Source organism: Tachypleus tridentatus, chromosome 9, assembly GCF_004210375.1.
Source record: "Tachypleus tridentatus isolate NWPU-2018 chromosome 9, ASM421037v1, whole genome shotgun sequence".
Lineage (NCBI taxonomy): Eukaryota > Metazoa > Arthropoda > Merostomata > Xiphosura > Limulidae > Tachypleus > Tachypleus tridentatus.
Window position 1 is genome coordinate 12780497 of NC_134833.1, and position 22488 is coordinate 12802984.

At 35.8% G+C, this 22488-nt stretch overlaps 1 protein-coding gene across 3 annotated transcripts in view; it reads right to left on the minus strand.

Annotated features, from left to right (window-relative positions):
* LOC143224764 (transmembrane protein 114-like) overlaps positions 1-22488 on the minus strand; it is a 126531-nt gene that overhangs the window by 41327 nt on the left and 62716 nt on the right. For all 3 annotated transcript variants that reach the window (XM_076453038.1, XM_076453037.1, XM_076453039.1), the window contains exon 3: positions 16629-16706. In XM_076453038.1, coding sequence (XP_076309153.1) covers positions 16629-16706 — 78 coding nt within the window. The remainder of the gene's footprint in view (positions 1-16628; positions 16707-22488) is intronic.

Below are 22488 nucleotides of genomic sequence, written 5' to 3' on the forward strand. Positions count from 1 at the left end.
TGAGTTCTCGGATTGAAAGGTGTTTGAACATACATTACAAGCACTCTTTTAGTAAGCTACTGACGAACAACGAACTAGTGAGGCGATTTGTCAGCAATGTATATGTACCAATAATATATACGAATCAGTATTTGTGACCAATTTAATGATAAATTGTGGTGAATGTAATTAATCTGGAAACACAAACGACATCTGGAATGTAGCAGCACTTGCATTAACTATTTGCTACCCCAACGGAAGTTTCTGACAGTAGCGTCTCGAATATGTATTTTGTACGCTGTTGTTATACCAGCTGATGGTAGATATAACACTTTGCATCCATTAAAGACTCGTTGACAGTCATTAACTGTGGTGTCTTTGTAAGGAAGTTAAGCCTCTTGGGTGATTTCTGTGATAACGTTTAAACTTGATAAGCAACCTTTCTAATCAATAATTCTAACCCTTGTTTAGAACCAGAAAGTATCTTTGTTCCATCTCCGAACGTGACAATTAATATTGATAGTAAAGTTAGTTCTCTGTGTAACCCCTAGTTACACATTAAAAACACAACAATGTCGTTAATCCTCTTGTGTGTTTGTACTTAACATAAAAACTAAAAAAATAAATATTTTCCTCAACAGTTTTTTTAATTTTGTTTTTTTAAAAAACGTGGTATCGTAAGAAGCGAGGAAATTATATAACACAATACGTAAACCAGCACAGTAGATAATCTTATTTGTGATATAAAGATTAGTGTGTGTGGAAACAAACAAACCATTGTGTTATATCTATCATTTCCTTAAACGTTTCCACAATTGTCGATCAATCAACAACAGATTTGACACAGTGAAAGAGGATGACACGAAAATCGTTATGAAAGAGGATTTTGACCCCCATCTAATTTCATATTGATAGAAATTTCGAAAACAGCATGTCTTTCTTTTCATTATTGGTAACTGTACGTATTTTATTGAGCTTTTAATGTTTATCAAGTTAAGGGGGAAAACAACAGAAACACGTTTTTCTATCCTCTGTTAAAATGAGTTGTTATTTCACCCGTCCAATAGACGGGTACTCCAACTAATATTATAAGCTTCTACTGATGAGGCGTGATCCGTAATTGCGTAGTTTGTATGTGAGGTGCTACGTAATAATAACACTGATAATAACTTGGTAAATGTTATTGTGATACCAAATCATGCAAGATAAGAGTCAACAATGAAATATATAGTTGGACAATACCTTTTATTAAAGGATAATCGCACAGTTTAATTGGTGACAATTTCAAATCTGTTTTTAACTGAAAGGTCAGTTCTGGATAAATCCATGAATTTTGAGCCAATAGCACTTAAAATGCTGAAATAATAAAACCTGGTGTCTGGTTAACCATTAGTTTCCGGTCGTAAGTCAATTAAATGTAATGTTCATTAAAGTGTTATTATGTCTTTAGAAACCCCAGTGGCATTTACAATACCAGAATCAGAGGTTCGATACCTGTAGTGGACAGAGCACATTACCTTGTGCTTAACTTCAAACAAGCACTCAAAATCTCTTAAGACGTGATCGTTTCTGGTGTTTAGATGTGATAATTTATAAATGATTAATATTTTTTAGAGACACGAGAGAAATGTAGGACTGTTTTATATACCGATGTTTCAGTAATTTAAAAAACAACCACGTATTTGAATATATATCTCATTTATTTTAATGATTCTTTTATCAACAGCTTTGATTAAATTATCAATAAATCCAGTGTCCTGTTTAGAGTGAATGACTCGGGGTAATATTTACTATGAAGTGTATACAATTGAAAGACATAAATCATAAACCATTTTAGTTTTCAATACCTTTGAAGCTTCAGAGGGCGGTGATAACATTCACGTCCATTTCGTGGAGAATAAATGGAATTTGGAGCTATAAGTATCCAAGTTAATTTTAATTTATGTATATACTTGGATTAATATTGCTTTACCATTAAATAAATTATTCGAAATCGTGACAATGGTCCGACATGGTCAGATGGTTAAGGCACTCGACTCGTAATTTGAGGGTTGCAGGTTCAAAACCCTGTCACACCAAAGATGCCATTTTAGCCATGGGGGGAGTTATAATGTGACGCTCAATACCACTATTCTTTGGTATAAAAGTAGCCCAAGGATTGTCGGTGAATCGTGATGACTTCCCTCTAGTTTTACACTGCTAAATTAAGTACGGCTGGCGCAGATAGCCCTTGTGTAGCTTTGCGCGAAATTCAAAAACAAACCACCCGAATCATGATATGTTTTTTAAAGATCTTTAAAGAGATCCATGAGCAGCGATGCTCGTTTTCTCAAGTTTTAATAATTTAAGTGAAATTTAGTGGATATTAATCGTTATTGTTTGTTTGTTTGTTTTGAATTTTGCCAAAAGCTGTCTGCGCTAATATAACAGTGTAAGACTAGAGGGAAGGCAGCTTGTCATCATCGCCCACCGCCAAGTCTTGGGCTACTCTTTAACCAAAGAATAGTGGGATTGATCGTAACATTATAAAGCCCTTCCCTCACGGCTGAAAGGGTGAGCATGTTTGGTGCCACGGGGATTCGAACCTACGATCCTCAGATTACAAGTCGAGTGCTTTAATCACCTGGCCATTTCCGGCCTTAACAGTTATTTAAAATAGAAATAAAAATCTACATATAGAGTGATAAAGATTTAAAATTTTAAAAAAAGCTAAACAACCTTTACCGACATGTAGTGAAGGACATGTTGCCTAAATAGTATCTTTATTTCTCCAGAGTTATTTTATTCCTTACTCAACTCTAGTGACACAGCGGGAAGTCCGTACTAATTACGCTAGAAACCTAGTTTCGATACCCGTGTTGGCCACTGCACAACTAGCCCGTTGTATAGCTTTGTGCTTGACTACAAACAAATTTTTATATTTTACTTTGCAATGATTCGTTGATATTTTACAATTATCAGTTGCTTTCAAATGTATTTTTTGTATACATAATGACTATGTATTTTACCGAAGTGTTCTTAAAGCTTGTTTGAAAGGGCAGATTAAAAAGTCCGTATTCGCGATAAATATTACATGTCATAAATTCTGTCGTGTATTTTACCCCCAACAAAGGTTTTTTGTTTGGTTTGAATTTCGCGCAAAGTCACAGGAGTACTACCTGCGCCAGTCGTCCCCTAATTTGGCAGTGATAGACTGGGATATATGTGTGTGTGTGTTTCTATAGCAAAGCCACAATTGGCTATCTGCTGAGCTCACCAAGGGGAATCGAACCCCTGATTTTAGCGTTGTAAATCAGGGGACATACCGCTGTACCAGTGGGGGCTAGACTAGAGGGAAGTCGGCACCACCCACCGCCAACTTTTTTACCAATTAATGAATAATAGAATTGACCCTCAGATTACGATTCGAACGCCCTAACCACCAAATTATGCCAGGCCTCTCCACAATTCAAACAGGTTACCATAATTAAAGGTCTTATGGTTTTAACAGTACTACATTTTCAAATATTATATATAATTCATAAGCACAGGATAAGTAACGTGATTAATCTTCAATACATGATTGAAAGTAATCAAGTTTTTAATTAATACTCTGGCCAAACTGTGATACTTTACATTATCAAGTAACGAGTATTTACCCTTGGATTAAGTTTTATTTATGAACATGTATGTACGGGATGGTGGATAAGACATTGAATACGGTTTTCACCAGTTAACACTAGCGTGTTTTAAAACGTAATAAGGTTCTCAACTGAAAGTTGTCAGTCATAAGTATCTCTTCTGGAGGTGAATTTACCTATAAGATTAGGCACAATGGATTCCCAAGATAGAGTAAAATGTCCCCCCATCTAATTCACAACAACTACAATTTATAATAAATTCTACATTAATATTTGAAAAATCAACATTTAAATGTTCCAGTGCAGTGCGCAAGTTATGGATTATTTAATATATAAGGTAAAATAGCATGGGTACTAGTGCAGAATAAGACAGCCCCATGAACATTCCAGCTAATATAAAGTCAATCATGCTATGCGCGGTATTAGCGTCTTTTTTATAGTACTTTCCGTCAGCTTCTTCTGTTTTGCTACATACTTCTGTTAGCTATACAGTTAAGGGATTAAAATGTTATTGAGTGCCATAGTCAAAGCGTTCGTCCAGTAGTTATCCATCTTTAGAGAGTGCGCCTGAGTTTCTTTACGAAATGTTTTAGAAATTGATTCAGCCATCCATTCTCAACATTTTGTGACACCAAACAGACAAATGGACAACTCTGATTTATATACATACGTACATTAATGTAATTCTCGTTCATCGCACGTGGAAGCTGTGCAGGCCTCAGGAGGTGATATACAGTCACGTGAAAAAGTTAAGACACCCTATGAAAGCCTGTGTATTTTTTGTAACATATTTGGATATATAGATATTTAATCTCAATTTCAACAATACTGAGAGATTATAGGAATATAACTAAATAAGTAAAATTGAAGAAAAGACTTTCCAAGATCTTCTATGAATGTAATTCTACAAAAATGCATATTCTAACTGAGGAAAAAGTTAGGACACCCTACCGCCTAATACCCCTTTGGTTGAAATAACTGCAGTGAGACGCTTCTTGTTGCCATCTACCAGTCTCTGACATCGGTCTGAAGAAAGTTTGCCCCATTTCTCAATGCAGAATTCTTTCAGCTGTGAGATGTTTGAGGGGTTTCTTGCATGTACAACCCGTTTGAAGTCACCCCACAGCATCTCAATGGGATTAAGGTCTGGGCTTTGACTTGACCATTCCTCTCCATTTCTTAGTTTTCAGCCAGTCCTTGGTGGATTTACTGGTATGTTTTGGGTCACTGTCGTGTTGCAGGGTCCAGTTCCCCTTCAGCTTTAATTTTCATACAGATGGTCTCACATGATCCTTAAGCACCCTCTGATACACAGAAGAATTCATGGTGGATTCTATGATTGTGAGCTGTCCAGGTCCTGCTGCAGCAAAGCAGCCCCAAACCATGGCACTTCCACCTCCATGCTTTTACAGTTGGTATGAGGTTCTTTTCCTGGAATGCTGTATTTGGTTTACGCCAAACATATCCTCTGTTCTGGTGTCCAAATAATTCAATTTTGGACTCATGTGTCCAAAAAACATTATTCCAGAAGTCCTGGTCTTTGTCTACATTCTCTCTGGCAAACTTCAGTCTGGCCTTGATGTTTCTCTTAGAGAGCAAAGGTTTCCTCCTTGCACACCTCCCATGCAAGTTAAACTTGTGCAGTCTCTTTCTGATTGTAGAGGCATGCACTTTCACATCAACAGTAGCCAGAGCCTGCTGTAGGTCCCGTGATGATATGTTACGGTGTTTGGAGACCTCTTTAGCATATTGCGGTCTGCTCTCGGGGCGAACTTGCTTGGACGATCAGACCTGGGCATGTTGTCAGTTGTTTGGAAAAACCTCCACTTGTTGACTATTTTCTGGACAGTGGAATGGCTGATTTCAAAACCTTTTGGGATCTTTTTAAATCCCTTACCAGACTCAAATGCTGCTCAAATTTTCTTTCTGAAGACCTCAGACAGCTCTTTTGTTCTCACCATGGTGCTCACTCTCACTTCAACAGTCAGGAGTAAACCAAACTAAATGTTTGAGGTTTAAGTAGGGCAAGCCTCATTCAAAATGCTGAGTAACGATCTTCTAATCATGTGCACCTGGTGTGATACACCTGTGTGTGAGTTGAGCCATTTTAAGTGGGAATAAATGTGGGGGTGTCCTGACTTTTTCCTCAGTTAGAATATGCATTATTTGTAGAATTACATTTACAGAAGATCTTGAAAAGTCTTTTCTTCAGTTTTAGTTGTTTAGTTATATTCCTATAATCTCTCGGTATTGTTAAAATTGATATTAAATATCTATATATCCAAAAATGTTGCAAAAATACACATCCTTTTATAGGGTGTTCTAACTTTTTCACATGACTGTAGATGCCAGTTACAAACAATGATCCTCTGCTCTATGAATCCTCACAGGTTCCCAAGGCTACATGCCAAGTTTGATGGCCATATCGGTTTAGCAGTTCGCCTGCCTGTCATATATGGGGAAATGACCCCAGTGTCACAGTGTTACGTAGATTTGATCCATTATTTTAATTAAGTCTGTGTTTGTTTTGTTATGCACAAAGTAAAACAAAGAGATATCTCTGCTCTACTCGCCACGGGTATCGACACCCAGTTTCTAGTGGTATGAGTTCGCAGACATACTGCTGTACCACTGGGGACATATGCAAACAAATAAACGAAATTATATTTTAGTTTTTTTTTAAGTGAGCCTTTTGGTTCAAGATGTGATAATCTGAATTTGAAATCAGTTACTAAGGCCAATTTTGCATTATAATATATAGGTAACAGTCGAGTCCAGAAAGTAATGAAATATTTGATATTTTTAGAGTACTATTGCAAAACTAAGGCATGATACTGTTTTGAAAAACCTGTAAATCGTTGTATGTTAACGTACTTTTGTATTAGTGTAACGTACTTCCTTATAAAACTGTTAAAACTTATCACTGTATCAACTTTTCGTGTTACAAGTTAAAATTAAAAAGAAACGGCCATTTGTCCTATTACACTGTATAACGTATACAATTGCACCATACATTTTCATGGCCACGTGGCTTGGGATCTCGGCTCGTAATCTGAAGGTCGCAGGCTCGAATCCCTGTCACACCAAACATGCTCACCTTTTCAGCCGTGAGTGCATTATAATGTGACGGTCAGTCCCACTATTTATTCATTGGTAAAAGAACAGCCCAAGAGTTGGCGGTGGGTGGTGATGGCTAGCTCCCTTCCCTTTTATCCTGCGCTGCTAAATTATCCGTCGTGTAGCTTTGCGCGAAATTCAAAAGAAACCCTCCACTGAAACGACATCTATTTCAAATTATCTGAAAGGATTCACCTATAAACTACGTTTTTGGTAGCTTTTAGTTTTCTGCTAAGCCTCACAACCTATATTTTTAGAGATAGAACATACATTTATTCATTAAGCAGTTGTGTTTCTTTGCGATGATGGAATAGTTTGATGACAGATTTCACTAGTTTTTGTGTTTATAGAGATAGCGTTCAATATCTTAGATGTGAATTTAAGTCCACTAAAAATTCACCTTGCTTTGAAGTTTAAGTGCCTATGGACAGCAATAATTTTAAACTTTCTAACACATGCTACGATAGATTATTCTAGAATGTTTCATCATAAGCAATGAGGTGTATCCCGTATAAAACAATGCACCACAAAGATTTATTTTGATATAGATAAGCTAGTTTTGAAATAAATAATCGTAATAAAATAAACAACAGTTACTAGCCACTTTAAGTTACGTTAAATTAGGTCATTAGATGGGAGCATTTTGACTGTTTCCTTCTCATTACACTAACTCAAAATGAAGAAAAAATATTCACAAGGTGTCTCATAAAGAAAAATATATTAATGGATTTTAAATTTTAATGAATAAATTTTCACGTAAATGAACATGTGTTTAAAGAAACACAGTCTGTTAACATTTTCTGATTATGTCGTTTATTTTAATCAATAAACCACCTGAATTAGGCCAAACATCTCATGAAAAGATATATATTGAATTTATGTCTTTTATTATGTGCATCTTAGAAACGTTTTTTTATCTTCTCCGTCTTTTAGTCCTCGGGCCCAAAAATACAAAATACGTTTTTTTAATAAATTATATGACGACACTCTAGACAGGTTTAGCGTGGGACAGTAGAATTTACAAAATATATGACGACACTCTAGACAGGCTTAGCGTGGGATAGTAGAATTTACAAAATATGACGACACTCTAGACAGGCTTAGCGTGGGACAGTAGAATTTACAAAATATGACGACACTCTAGACAGGTTTAGCGTGGGATAGTAGTATTTACAAAATATGACGACACTCTAGACAGGCTTAGCGTGGGACAGTAGAATTTACAAAATATGACGACACTCTAGACAGGTTTAGCGTGGGATAGTAGAATTTACAAAATATGACGACACTCCAGACAGGTTTAGCGTGGGATAGTAGAATTTACAAAATATGACGACACTCCAGACAGGTTTAGCGTGGGATAGTAGAATTTACAAAACATGACGACACTCTAGACAGGCTTAGCGTGGGATAGTAGAATCTATAAAATATGACGACACCTTAGACAGGTTTAGCGTGGGATAGTAGAATTTACAAAATATGACGACACTCTAGACAGGTTTAGCGTGGGATAGTAGAATTTACAAAATATGACGACACCCAGACAGGTTTAGCGTGGGATAGTAGAATTTACAAAATATGACGACACTCCAGACAGGTTTAGCGTGGGATAGTAGAATTTACAAAATATGACGACACTCCAGACAGGTTTAGCGTGGGATAGTAGAATTTACAAAATATGACGACACTCTAGACAGGCTTAGCGTGGGACAGTAGAATTTACAAAATATGACGACACTCTAGACAGGTTTAGCGTGGGATAGTAGTATTTACAAAATATGACGACACTCTAGACAGGCTTAGCGTGGGACAGTAGAATTTACAAAATATGACGACACTCTAGACAGGTTTAGCGTGGGATAATAGTATTTACAAAATATGACGACACTCTAGACAGGTTTAGCGTGGGATAGTAGAATTTACAAAATATGACGACACTCTAGACAGGCTTAGCGTGGGACAGTAGAATTTACAAAACATGACGACACTCTAGACAGGTTTAGCGTGGGATAGTAGAATTTACAAAATATGACGACACTCCAGACAGGTTTAGCGTGGGATAGTAGAATTTACAAAATATGACGACACTCCAGACAGGTTTAGCGTGGGATAGTAGATTTTACAAAACATGACGACACTCTAGACAGGCTTAGCGTGGGATAGTAGAATCTATAAAATATGACGACACTCTTAGACAGGTTTAGCGTGGGATAGTAGAATTTACAAAATATGACGACACTCTAGACAGGTTTAGCGTGGGATAGTAGAATTTACAAAATAGGACGACACTCCAGACAGGTTTAGCGTGGGATAGTAGAATTTACAAAATATGACGACACTCAGACAGGTTTAGCGTGGGATAGTAGAATTTACAAAATATGACGACACTCCAGACAGGTTTAGCGTGGGATAGTAGAATTTACAAAATATGACGACACTCTAGACAGGCTTAGCGTGGGACAGTAGAATTTACAAAATATGACGACACTCTAGACAGGTTTAGCGTGGGATAGTAGTATTTACAAAATATGACGACACTCTAGACAGGCTTAGCGTGGGACAGTAGAATTTACAAAATATGACGACACTCTAGACAGGTTTAGCGTGGGATAATAGTATTTACAAAATATGACGACACTCTAGACAGGTTTAGCGTGGGATAGTAGAATTTACAAAATATGACGACACTCTAGACAGGCTTAGCGTGGGACAGTAGAATTTACAAAATATGACGACACTCTAGACAGGTTTAGCGTGGGATAGTAGAATTTACAAAATATGACGACACTCCAGACAGGTTTAGCGTGGGATAGTAGAATTTACAAAATATGACGACACTCCAGACAGGTTTAGCGTGGGATAGTAGAATTTACAAAACATGACGACACTCTAGACAGGCTTAGCGTGGGATAGTAGAATCTATAAAATATGACGACACTCTTAGACAGGTTTAGCGTGGGATAGTAGAATTTACAAAATATGACGACACTCTAGACAGGTTTAGCGTGGGATAGTAGAATTTACAAAATATGACGACACTCCAGACAGGTTTAGCGTGGGATAGTAGAATTTACAAAATATGACGACACTCCAGACAGGTTTAGCGTGGGATAGTAGAATTTACAAAATATGACGACACTCCAGACAGGTTTAGCGTGGGATAGTAGAATTTACAAAATATGACGACACTCTAGACAGGCTTAGCGTGGGACAGTAGAATTTACAAAATATGACGACACTCTAGACAGGTTTAGCGTGGGATAGTAGTATTTACAAAATATGACGACACTCTAGACAGGCTTAGCGTGGGACAGTAGAATTTACAAAATATGACGACACTCTAGACAGGTTTAGCGTGGGATAGTAGTATTTACAAAATATGACGACACTCTAGACAGGTTTAGCGTGGGATAGTAGAATTTACAAAATATGACGACACTCTAGACAGGCTTAGCGTGGGACAGTAGAATTTACAAAATATGACGACACTCTAGACAGGTTTAGCGTGGGATAGTAGAATTTACAAAATATGACGACACTCCAGACAGGTTTAGCGTGGGATAGTAGAATTTACAAAATATGACGACACTCCAGACAGGTTTAGCGTGGGATAGTAGAATTTACAAAACATGACGACACTCTAGACAGGCTTAGCGTGGGATAGTAGAATCTATAAAATATGACGACACTCTAGACAGGTTTAGCGTGGGATAGTAGAATTTACAAAATATGACGACACTCTAGACAGGTTTAGCGTGGGATAGTAGAATTTACAAAATATGACGACACTCCAGACAGGTTTAGCGTGGGATAGTAGAATTTACAAAATATGACGACACTCCAGACAGGTTTAGCGTGGGATAGTAGAATTTACAAAATATGACGACACTCTAGACAGGTTTAGCGTGGGATAGTAGAATTTACAAAATATGACGACACTCCAGACAGGTTTAGCGTGGGATAGTAGAATTTACAAAACATGACGACACTCTAGACAGGCTTAGCGTGGGATAGTAGAATCTATAAAATATGACGACACTCTAGACAGGTTTAGCGTGGGATAGTAGAATTTACAAAATATGACGACACTCTAGACAGGTTTAGCGTGGGATAGTAGAATTTACAAAATATGACGACACTCTAGACAGGTTTAGCGTGGGATAGTAGAATTTACAAAATATGACGACACTCTAGACAGGCTTAGCGTGGGACAGTAGAATTTACAAAATATGACGACACTCCAGACAGGTTTAGCGTGGGATAGTAGAATTTACAAAATATGACGACACTGTAGACAGGTTTAGCGTGGGATAGTAGAATGTACAAAACATGACGACACTCTAGACAGGCTTAGCGTGGGATAGTAGAATCTATAAAATATGACGACACTCTAGACAGGCTTAGCGTGGGATAGTAGAATTTACAAAATATGACGACACTCTAGACAGGTTTAGCGTAGGATAGTAGAATGTACAAAATATGACGACACTATAGACAGGTTTAGCGTGGGACAGTAGAATTTACAAAATATGACGACACTGTAGACAGGTTTAGCGTGGGATAGTAGAATGTACAAAACATGACGACACTCTAGACAGGCTTAGCGTGGGATAGTAGAATCTATAAAGTATGACGACACTCTAGACAGGCTTAGCGTGGGATAGTAGAATTTACAAAATATGACGACACTCTAGACAGGTTTAGCGTAGGATAGTAGAATGTACAAAACATGACGACACTCTAGACAGGCTTAGCGTGGGATAGTAGAATTTACAAAATATGACGACACTCTAGACAGGTTTAGCGTGAGATATAGAATGTACAAAATATGACGACACTCCAGACAGGTTTAGCGTGGGACAGTAGAATGTACAAAATATGACGACACTTTAGACAGGCTTAGCGTGGGACAGAAGAATCTATAAAATATATGACCAGAATTTAGACATGCTTAGCTTGTGAGATGGTGGATTGTGTAAAACACATGACAATTCCAGACAGGCTTAGTGTGGGACGGTGGAATCTGTAAAGTATATGACAACACTTTAGTAGATAGGTTTACCGTGGGACGGTGGAATCTGTAAAGCATATGACAACACTCTAAACAGGCTTAACGTGAGCTGGGAGGATATGAAGACCAATTTATTGCATTCCGTCGCCATAAAATCCTGTCCCGCACATTGCAAGCGCACTTGTGTCATAAGAATGACACTTGACCAGAGTGGCCCATGTGCTGGTAATTAGTGCTTTTGACACTTACTTGTTGGATTAAGTTTTAACTTTCTGCATATCTCAAGAACGGTGATTTTATCACAGTTTGAGATGCAGAGACGAAGCTAGAACCTTCAAACGGATACAGTACTTAGAGACAGAATATCGTCTTCAAAAACATATCGCTGATAACATATAAATATCTTTGTTGCATTAGGTCAGCGATTCGAACCTTAACTACTAGAATCAAGGAGAGTGGGCTTAACAGCCATTTTAATAACTTTGAAATTTACAACCACGTGAGCAGAGACTGTAACGAAAACCCGAACAATGAACACTTAATAATAGACACGACGAAAAAATAGTGCATGCTAATAAGAAAAAAAGAGCACTCCTTATTGGTAACGTACAATCTAAGTTCACCAATCAACTAGCAAAAGGTGAAAATATCATCCAATAAATGAGTACTTTTGATTAGGTACCCTCTCTCTAGTCTATTAGCAGACAAAGAGGAATGAATAAGTAGCAAAGCTAGGCCATGATTCACTTCGTAGCATTTGAAAATGAAAGGTAATAAACACTGCTGAGTATATTTATTAGTAAATATATCTACGAGGGCTGTTCAAAAAATACGCGGACTGTTTGAATTGCGCGGCTCCAGTTGGTTCCAGGGGAATCCGCTTGGTGTCGCTAGGTTTGCACAGATCAGCTGATTACGACGCCATTTCCGATTGCAGATATCTTTATTTGTGTATTAGTTACGCAGTTTTAAGTGAAGTGCGATTTTTTCGTTTGGCGGATTTCAGAATAAATAACCTGAAGGAGCAACGACTTGCTGTGAAATTTTGTGTTAAACTTGGAAAATCTGCGACTGAAACTTTTGCTATGCTTAACATGGCTTACGGTGATGTTGCTATGAATCGTACGGCATGTTTCAAGTGGCATGAAGGTTTTAAGGATGGTCGACATTCCATTGAAGATGATGAGCGTCCTGGACGTCCTTCCACGTCAACTGACGACCCACACGTCGACAAAATCAACACCCTGGTGCTTGCTGAAGTGTGTGGGATATCAGTTGGATCTTGTTACGAGATTTTGACCGAAAATTGAAGATGCACCGCGTTGCTGCGAAATTTAGCCCTCAGAACTCGTGAGTTTTTGGCCAAACACTCGATCACTGTTCTTCCCCACCCACACCCCCCTACTCACCTGACCTTGCTCCTTGCAATGTTTTCTTGTTTCCCAAACTCAAAAGACCCTTGAAAGGAAGAAGAATAGAGACGATTCCCGAGATTAAGGCAAATGCGACGAAGGAGCTGGAGGACATTACAAAAGAAGCGTACCAGGACTGTTTCAACAAGTGGAAACACCGTTGGGATAAGTGTGTGCGTTGGGAGGAGAGTACTTTGAAGGAGTCCCAGACCTGTAACTTGTAAATAAAGTACATTTTGTTTTATGACGTCAGTCCGCGTATTTTTTGAACAGCCCTCGTATGTATTAAAGACGTTGTGATTTTTTTTTGTACAAGGAAACTTTGTTATTAATAAACGGAATATAATTATATATATATATAAACGCATTTATAATATGAGTTATAAAAATACATTATAAAAATTGAATTCGGAAAGTAACACGATTTTCTTGTGTTCAGTCTCAGTGTTAGCATTTCCTAACTTGTATTTCTTTCTTGTCAGTATTTACTCCCAGTGTCTTATAAAGGATATTTCAAGATGTGAGTACCACTGTCGGGAAATATTACTGTAAATGAAATTCATTCGGACAAATAAAGAGCATTTACAGTCTAATTTATTTGTATAATAGGTCACGAAACGCCCCAGTAGAAAGACATTTAATGTGGCGGAGTGAGAACCTAAAACATGTTTACCTAAGGAAAAATAACTAGTGGTGTCAAGAAACCTAAAATATGTTTACTAATAAATAAATGAGTAGCAGAGTCAAAGAACCTAAAAGATGTTTACCAAATTATAAATAAGTAGTGGAATCAGAACATGAAAGATGTTTACCAAATTATAAATAAGTAGTGGAATCAGAACATGAAAGATGTTTACCAAATTATAAATAAGTAGTGGAATCAGAACATGAAAGATGTTTACCAAATTATAAATAAGTAGTGGAATCAGAACATGAAAGATGTTTACCAAACGATAAATATGTCGTGAAGTCAGAACATAAACGACGTTTACCAAAGAATAAATAATTAGTGGAGTCAAGAACCTAATAGATGTTTATCAAAGGATAAATAAGTAGTGAAGTCAAGAAACATAAACGATGTCTATGAATGAATAAATAATTAGCAGAGTAAGAACCTAAAATATTTAGCAAAGGATAAATAACAAGCGGAATTAGAACCATGAAAGATGTTTATAAATGACAAATAAGTAGCAGAATCAGAACCTAAAATATGTTTAGCAAAGGATAAATAACAACGGAATTAGAACCTAAAATATGTTTAGCAAAGGATATGTAATTTACGGAGTCAAGGAACCTAAAATATGTTTAGCAAAGGATCAGTAAGTAGTGGAGTCAAAGAATTCAAAAGATATTTACAAAAAGATAAATGCCACAGTGATACCATCTCAAAGCTGATTGTAAGCTGACATGTTCACATCTGTCTCTCTTGTTTAAGAACATTTAATAGTCTTTGATACATCTGAGCAATTATTGTCAACGTACTACATAAAAATTGCCCCCCTGTGTGGTAATGTTAAGTTCAATGTATTACAACATTAAATTCCGGTGTTCGATTTCTCGCGGTGGACATAAAATGTACTCCAAATACGGGTTTGCTCGGATGAAGAATGCACTGAGAGCCACTATCTCAGAATTATATCGCATAGCTGATATATACAAAATAAATCGAAAATATAATTCATAATTTTATTTTTAACGATATAATTGGAACATCTTGATCGCCAATAGAACCTCCTAGTTAAGGGAAAACTAATAATCAAATTTTCTGTGGACCAAAATATTAATGTTGAATATTTGTTACGTTCATATATAAACTTATGTTTAAAATATACATTCTAAACACAACCTGGTGGCTAGGGCACTAGACTTACAATCTGAGGGTTTGAATCCCGTCAACAAACATGCTTGTCCTTTTATCCATTGGAGTGTTATAATTTAACAGTCTAATCCAGTTTTTCTTGGTAAAAGTAACCTTAAAGTAGGCAGTGCTTTCTATTATTTTTCTATAACTTCTAAATTAAGTTGTTTGAAGTTGAGCACTAACCTACACCATGTGCTATGTGTGCTTTGTTTACTACAGGTATCGAAACCCGATTTCTAGCGTTATAAATCCGCAGTCATACCATTGTGTCGCTTAGGGGTATTGGATGTTCGAAGAGATAATTTTAAACTGTTATAAAGAAAGACGACACATTTTATTTTCATGCCCTTAGAAAATTCGATAAGTTATTCTGATATTATTATTTGTTGGACGCTCAAAAGAAGGTTATTTGTTACTGTTCGATTAGGCGATTTTTTATTGGTATACTGCTGTATAAATTAGGTACTAAAGTTTGAAGAGCTATCGCAGATATCCCCTAAAGTATTTTTGCGTGAAATTTATTGTACAAAGAAATTCGAGACAATATTAAAACTATTGATTTATGGCGGGAAAAGAATTACTACAATGATTTTGTGAGAAATATTAGAATAAAGTCCAGTACAGAATGGATTATTCCTTCATAGTCAAACACCGGATAATTTATGTACATCCAAGTGATATTAAGTTTAAAATTATTTAAACACTTGAAGAAAAAGTTATGGTATATTAGGCTACAATATAATCCATGGTCTAGTATTTCGTGAATTTTTCTATATAATCCATGGTCTAGTATTTCGTGAATTTTTCTTTCCTTATGATTTTTTGGAATTGATGAAAATTCATTTTGTTGTTCATTACTAAAGCTTTTATATTTCTTGTACGTTCTTTGTTGCAATTTCGTAATCACAGAGAAGTATTTTACAATCTATATTGCGTCATTTACGGAACAATTTAGCCTAACTAGGCTTAACCTTGTGTAATATTATTGAACATAAAATTCCAGCGAGTGTTTTTTTTAAGTTCTTTTTCCAGAAGTTTAGTGTTGATACGTTATTGTATCTAAGTAAAAGTACACATTCTCTATTTAAAAAGGCTTACGAAAACCTTTCAACATTCATTTGCGGATTATGATGTAACAGCTGATGGAGTTTAACTACACAAATACAGTTTAACAGTTAACATTCAGAAGACAAAAGCATGATAACAGTAAAGACATGTTCATTGTGACTTATCCTTATAAGTGATAGAAGACTAGAAAAGCTTTATTCAAATATTTATTATTCGAACAGCTTGTATTACTTTCTAAGCCTAACATTCCTTCGTATTATTGTTTGTCTATTTGTTGTCTGTTCACCACGCGTCGCAAAACCTGGATTTTATGTTTCTAGTAGTGTAAGTCTGCAGACATAACCGCTGTGCCATTTGGGGGCATTTTGAGAATGAACTTTCGTTATCGAGAGAGGTAGACGTAATTTTATGAGATGTTTATAACAATTATTAAAATATTTCATTGTATGTAAACAAGGAAGAGACGATTTCACAATCCCGTTATCAGTTTATGAAATCACTTGTATTTTTGTGTTAATAATAATCGATATTGTTTCACCTTTAACATAGTAGTAACTTACCCATAATTGTACGATCCAGTTCTGGATTCTTGTCGATTTCTTTCCCGCTTGGAAACAGATTATGATAATGGCATTCGGCTGTGAATAAAAGAAGGAAACACCAGATGAAGTACACTCGAATATCACTATTAATCTTAGTTGTATTATATACAACTGGCACGTGGCTTTATGCTCGTATAGTCTTTGATTAATCGTTCACATTTATGGCCAAGCGTGTTAAAGCTTGCGACTCGTAATCTGAGGGTCGCGGGTTTGCATCCCCGTCGCGCCAAACATGCTCGCCCTTTCAGACGTGGGGGCGTTATAATGTGATGGTCAATCCCACTGTTCGTTGGTAAAAGAGTAGCCCAAGAGTTGGCGGTGGATGGTGATGACTAGCTGCCTTCCCTCTAGTCTTACACTGCTAAATTAGGGACGGCTAGCGCAGATAGCCCTCGACTAGCTTTGCGCGAAATTCAAAAAAACTAACAAACAATCCGTTCACATTTATTTTCAACTTAAAACATTCTTACCTGGGCCTTCATTTTACATATCAAAAGTTATTATAATATTTCTTCTACTACAGGTTAAGATTTTATTGTATAATTTTACGAAGTTTGAGGTTAGTGGCTGAAACCCAATAATTAAGTTTTAGTTTTGTTTGTTTGCTTTTATAACACGTTGTGATGTTGATAAAAGTTAGAAAGAACTCGAACAGTTCAAGCAAATGTCCACGATGTCCAAACAATGAGTATAATATTAGTAGAACGCGGAATTAATTAAGTGTAGAAATCACAGTGACTGTGAACAGTCTCAAATCCCTTTCAGAACATACGCAGATGTGACTGTGAACAGTTTTGTAACAATATACTTAGAGACTTGCGTATTCTGTCCTCTAAGCCAGTGTTTCCCAATACCGAGGATCCGCCAGAAATGGGCCAAAAACAAATATTATAAACTAATCTTAATTCTAAATAAATAATAAGTTGATACAAATTATATTGAATTAATTGAATGCTGGAGTATATCGAAAGGAGATGTTATTGTTTTTACTACGACACCCCTTTTGCTAAAATTATAGGTTACAGGGAGAGAGCTCCAACTTTCTTATTCACATCAAGGAAGCCTCAGAGTAAAGGAGTTTGGGAAATTACTGCTTTATACAACAACAACATCATAGATTCAACGAAGATTGTGCTCTCTGATTTCAGAAAGAGGCCTCCTTCCCCCAGTGGCACTTTGCTATATCTGTGGATTTATACTGCTAGAAATCGGGTTCCGATACCCTTGGTTGTTAGATGACACACATCCCTTTAAGTAGAGTCTTCATTTTCAGAATAGAAACGGGCTTGGCATGGCCAGGTGGTGTTGAGGCGCTCGACTCGTAATCTGAGAGCCGCGGGTTCGAATCGCCGTCGCACCAAACATGCTCGCCCTTTAAACCTCGGAAGCGTTATAATGTGACGGCCGAGCCCGCTATTCGTCGGTAAAAGAGTAACCAAAGAGTTGGCGGTGAGTGGTGATAACAAACTGCCTTCCCTCTAGTCTCACACTACTAAATTAGGGTCGGCTAGCGCAGATAGCTCTCGTGTAGTTTAAGGCGAAATTCAAAAATACACAAAAGATATAGAAACGTATACATAATGCACTGTTAAAATGAGTACTTTGGTAAATTGTTATTTTGAAGTAAGCAAAAGCCACATGGAAAAAAAATACTTTTTTTCAAAATTAACAAACAAACAAACAGTTTAGTCGTACCTGTTTTAATATTTTTAATCATAACAGGCTAGAAACGGTGACACATTTAATGTGTCACTTATACGAAACGAGAGGCTGTGAGTAAGTTTCATAAATACATAATAGACATTAAACCTGTAAAGTCACCATCATTGTAGGCATTCACTTAGAAAGATACTGTTACGTTGTGAAAATACCGAATGATCCCTACTTCACCTGTACTTATATTTATTTAGCTGAAGTGAAACTACTTTGTATTTCAATAACTAGTAAGTGATTTAATTCTAGGTAAAGAAACACAAAGTGGCTTCACACTAAATATAGATGTATTAAGTTATGATGTTTGTCAACAATAATGAACTTAGGCCTAATGCTGTATGAGAATAAGACGTAATTTTTCACAGTGTGAATGAAAATTTTTATTGATTTGTGTGTTGATCATAAACTAGGGACCATTTAAGAAGTACAAGCAACAAAGTCTGTAGCATTTAACTAAGAAAACTAATGAGTGTCCTAGTAATAGCATACGTGTACCTACGAAAATATGTAGAAAATTTACCTGTCTTTTCGGAAAGTTCCATGACTTTGACCAACTAATTACGAAAACTTGTCGTGCAATAGTTTTCTTTTAGACATACACTGTTCTACGTTAGCGTAACTTTATAGTCATATTTACATATAAATGTAATATACTTGATACATGTCAGTTTTGTCCAATAGCAACAAAACAGCTCCATCTTGCAAGCAATCCACTTTGGTAACGGTTCCTAACTCGGAACTTACTTCTTAATTATGAACGTTTATACAACAGTTTTAAAGTCATATGATTTTCAGATCTTAGATAACCATAGACGAAGAGGTAACTCATTTTTCTGTTTATTTACATGAATAGGTTTGGAACCATGAAACTGAAACCTGCAAGGTTTATACATGTTAATATATGTGACAAATATTCACACCACGCTACATCATACATGTTACAAAGTGTTGGTAAAATCCATGTTTTTACACCACACATCATGTACGTTACGAAACATTTCTAAGTTACATATATTCACACCACAGTACATCATATACTTTACGAAACGTTTCTAAGTTACATATATTCACACGACAGTACATCATATACTTTACGAAACGTTTCTAAGTGACTGATATTCACACTACATGTGTTTTACGAAACGTTTCTAAGTGACAGATATTCACACATGTGTCTTACGAAACGTTTCTAAGTGACAGATATTCACACATGTATTTTACGAAACGTTTCTAAGTGACAGATATTCACACTACATGTATTTTACGAAACGTTTCTAAGTGACAGATATTCACACTACATGTATCTTACGAAACATTTCTAAATAACAGATATTCACTACACTACATCATGTGTCTTACGAAACGTTTCTAAGTGACAGATATTCACACTACATGTATTTTACGAAACGTTTCTAAGTGACAGATATTCACACTACACGTGTCTTACGAAACGTTTCTAAATAACAGATATTCACACAACACTACATCATGTGTCTTACGAAACGTTTCTAAGTGACAAATATTCACACTACATGTATTTTATGAAACGTTTCTAAGTGACATATTCACACTACATGTATTTTATGAAACGTTTGTAAATGACAGTTGTTCACACGACATTACATTGTGTACGTTATGAAACATTTGTATGTGACAGAAACGAGATGATAAGTTATTATAACTATATAACTATAATTATAACTATCCATTTCCTTCCTAAACAATTTATTAATTAGAATCTTATAATAAATACTCCAATATATGTAATTTGCAGTATCACTTTTCCCATTTATAATACACTCTCTCACAACTAATAGTTAACATAGCATTGTATATTGAAAACTGGACCTGGAATATAACAATAACAGTCTAGGTTTATTTGGTATAATGTGAAACACATGTTAGTAACAAAATAAATAGTCTAGGTTTATTTGGTATAATGTGAAACACATGTTAGTAACAAAATAAACAGTCTAGGTTTATTTGGTATAATGTGAAACACATGTTAGTAACAAAATAAATAGTCTAGGTTTATTTGGTATAATGTGAAACACATGTTAGTAACAAAATAAACAGTCTAGGTTTATTTGGTATAATGTGAAACACATGTTGGTAACAAAATAAACAGTCTAGGTTTATTTGGTATAATGTGAAACACATGTTAGTAATAAAATAAACAGTCTAGGTTTATTTGGTATAATGTGAAACACATGTTAGTAATAAAATAAACAGTCTACGTTTATTTGGTATAATGTGAAACACATGTTAGTAACAAAATAAATAGTCTAGGTTTATTTGGTATAATGTGAAACACATGTTAGTAACAAAATAAATAACCACGTATACGACCTTTACAACCAACTGTGTGTGTGTTTTCTTATAGCAAAACCACTAACCGAGGGGAGTCGAACCCCTTGATTTTAGCATTGTAATTCCGTAGGCTTAATGCTGTAACAGCGGAGGACTCGCAAAAAATATTGTTACTAAGCATTAGGTTTCAAGGAGTTAGCAAAAACAAGCAATCGAAAACGTTTTATATTTACTTTTGAGCTTGTTGTATGAAACATTTATAAGTTAGTTTATTGATTTAGGGTTTAAAAACTCTAAGGGCGATTAAAATTATATTTTTATTCGCTTACGTTGTTTTTAACAGAAGTCTTTATGGCATTAAACATTTATTATAGCTTAACACTAAGTATTGATTTCGTTTCTTCCTTAACCCTTGTCTCGAGCGTACGTCGTAAGTTGGCATTTTTGAGAACGAACTTGGTGGTGGTGTTGGATTCAAACTTATAGTATGTTATAATATTTCTCAAGGCATTCTCGCTTATTAATCAGTGATGTCGAGAAAACCAACTTGTAGAGAAATATATATGTAAAAACGGCTCGTTTGGGTTGAGTTTTTTTTGTTTACGTAGAGGAGCGAACAACGTTTCGACCATCAGTTACCTCTTTCTTTCCTTGTGAACCTGACGATGACCAAAGAGGGTCGAAACATTGTTCACTCCTCTACGTTAAAGAAAACAAAAAACAACTCAACCCAAACGAGCCGTTTTTACATATATATTTCTCGCTTATTGGATTTCAACATAAAATACATCTTACGCTGCTCACTTTGTTTTGAATATACAAGATATCCTGATATTTTTAAGCTTTGCTCGCTTGTTGGTTTAGAACATACTATAAAATCTGCCATTTCCTAAGCTTTGTTCACTTTGGTTTTAAACTTGTATATTCTTACATGTCTTAAGGCCTGCTAACGTGTTGGTTCGAACTTACTTAATATATGTGAATCCTGACATTTCTTAAGCCTTTCTAGCTTGCTATATATTTTGACATTTCTTAAGCCTTGCTCACTTTCTGGTTTCAAACACTCGGTACTTCCTGGAATATATTAGTGTACAGTTCTGACTTAAGTCCTTGTTATCAAACTGGCGTATGGAAGTCGCAAATAGCCTAAGTTTCTTATTTATAAGCCAGTTTTTATTTATAATTTCAGAGTCGTGCGAAGGTAATTACACGATTCCAGAAGTGTGTGTGTACATATATATATATATATTTCACTTGTGAATAATAGCTTACGATTAAAATATTAACATGTTTTTATTAACGTGTTTTGTGAAAGCAAATACACCATCAACCTTTCTTATAGAAAACTAAATCAGAATGAAATCTATTATCGCTGAAATCGACCCAGATACAACTGTATTTGAAAAGATTCTGATAAACTAATAGTTCTTTCGTTAAAATATAAACCAGATTTGTTAATCAGAAAATTAAAAATTTTAGTACTCGTAAAATATAAAGCTACCATTCTGGTAGCGGGATATAATAGCGCCTATTATGATTTAGGAGAATTTAAAAGCGAAAATAGGAGCAAGTTATTAAACCATTTCTTGTTTTTTTATTTCACAAGGAACTTTTAAGATGTAACAACAAGGAAAGCTATTCGTTATTTATTTATCACTGTTGTATTTCTTGGTATTTTAATGCGAAGCTAAACAGCGGACTGTCTGAGTGCTGTCCACCACAGACAGTCGAACCCCTGATTTTGATGTTGTATGCCCGGAAGTTTACCGCTGATTCACTGAGGAACATATGTGTG